Source organism: Polypterus senegalus, chromosome 2, assembly GCF_016835505.1.
Source record: "Polypterus senegalus isolate Bchr_013 chromosome 2, ASM1683550v1, whole genome shotgun sequence".
Classification (NCBI taxonomy): Eukaryota; Metazoa; Chordata; class Cladistia; order Polypteriformes; family Polypteridae; genus Polypterus; species Polypterus senegalus.
In genome coordinates this window covers 278,371,010-278,372,626 of record NC_053155.1, presented here as the reverse complement: position 1 = coordinate 278,372,626, position 1,617 = coordinate 278,371,010, and the positions used below count along the sequence as shown (strand labels likewise).

At 30.3% G+C, this 1,617-nt stretch overlaps 1 protein-coding gene across 1 annotated transcript; it reads left to right on the top strand.

Moving 5' to 3' along the window:
- The first annotated feature begins 366 nt into the window (after window positions 1-366).
- Window positions 367-1,305, top strand: LOC120524512 (olfactory receptor 10J5-like). The gene has a single exon (XM_039746347.1). The coding sequence runs from the start codon at window positions 367-369 to the stop codon at window positions 1,303-1,305; it is 939 nt and encodes a 312-aa protein (XP_039602281.1).
- Window positions 1,306-1,617: the final 312 nt, after the last annotated feature.

Sequence of the window (1,617 nt, the reverse complement as noted above, 5' to 3'; positions counted from 1 at the left end):
AGAATGAAAGTGATCTATTTTCTGACTACATTTTTCTGTTACTTTACAGTGAATAGAAAAGAACTTGTAGCATCACATATTGCATTAATTTTAATGTCTGGTATAAAAGTAGTCAAATAAACTAGATTGAAGTGTCATGTCTCACAATTTTCTTATTTAAAGGCTTTTGATATTTTGTTATATAATTAAGTGTTATGATCAGTTTATTATTGTTGAATGAAGCTTCTGACAACAAAACATGCATATTATAATATCACTAATTCATAATAATTCATACTTCTATCTAATTATGTTGCTTATTTAAATATTACTCTTGTCTTCTACTTTAGGCACTTCTAATACATAGCCATTTTAACAGTAAGTACCATGACAAATGTATCCCATGTCACTTCATTCACTCTTAAAGGGTTTGTGGAGCTGCAAAAACACAAGTACTTATTCTTTGCCATAACCCTGAATGAATACATTCTTATTGTAATATGTAATTCTGTGTTAATTTCTATTATATGTCTAAACAAAGTTCTTCATGAGCCGATGTACATCTTTTTATGTGCTTTATGTGTTAATGCATTATACGGAACAATTGCATTTTACCCCAAACTATTGATTGATCTTTTGTCAGATGAACAAGTGATTTCCTATGAAGCTTGTATAATTCAGATCTTTATTCATTATTCTTATGCAATGTCTGAATTTTCCTTGTTGACTGTTATGGCATTTGACAGGTATATTTCAATTTGCAAACCTTTGCAGTACAATAGTATAATGACAGTTTCATTTGTGAAAGCGTTATTGTTCACTGCATGGTGTCTGCCTATTTTTATGGCGTCCATCCTCATTGCCTTGACAACTAGACTGACTCTTTGTGGCTCTGTCCTGGAACGAATATGCTGTGATAACTGGTCAGTGGTGAAGCTATCCTGTCAAGACACTTCAGTAAACAATGTAATAGGATTATTATTACTGATAATTACAGTGTTTCCACCTTTATTTTTTATAATTTATACATATATTCAAATAATTAGCATCTGTGTTAAAAACTCTCGGGAATATAGAAGTAAAGCTTTTAAAACATGTGTGCCACATGTAGTGGCATTCATCAATTTTTCTATCAATGTCCTTTTTGAAATTATTCATAGTAGGCTTCAGACAACTGTACCCCATATCATAAAGATTTTGATGTCAATAGAATATCTAGTCATTCCTCCGGTTTTAAATCCAATTATTTATGGTCTCAAACTGCAAGAGATTTGGAAGAGACTGGGTACAGTAATGTGTGTGAAAAGAATAAGCCAATCAAAATAGAAATGCATATTTATGAGATTGGTGACTATGAAAAAATAGGATAGTTTAATAGATATTGTTAATGTTGAATCCGGCAGAACGTTTTTAGTTAAATAATTTCATTCATTCATATGGTTAAACTGGAGCAAACTTGTGTAAATTGAAGAACTGGACAACTTTCAACAAATATTTGTTATACACATTGAGACAATTAATATTTGGCTAAACGTAATGGGTGTGAATAATCACTTAAGAATAGGGTAAACAGGGCAGCCTATTTTTAAAAAGTAAATTTGGTATTTTTTAAGTTTATAATTTTTTCATAATTTGCAT

Coding starts and splice junctions, on each gene's coding strand:
- LOC120524512 (XM_039746347.1), top strand. CDS start 367: ATGACAAATGTATCCCATGTCACTTCATTCACTCTTAAAGGGTTTGTG.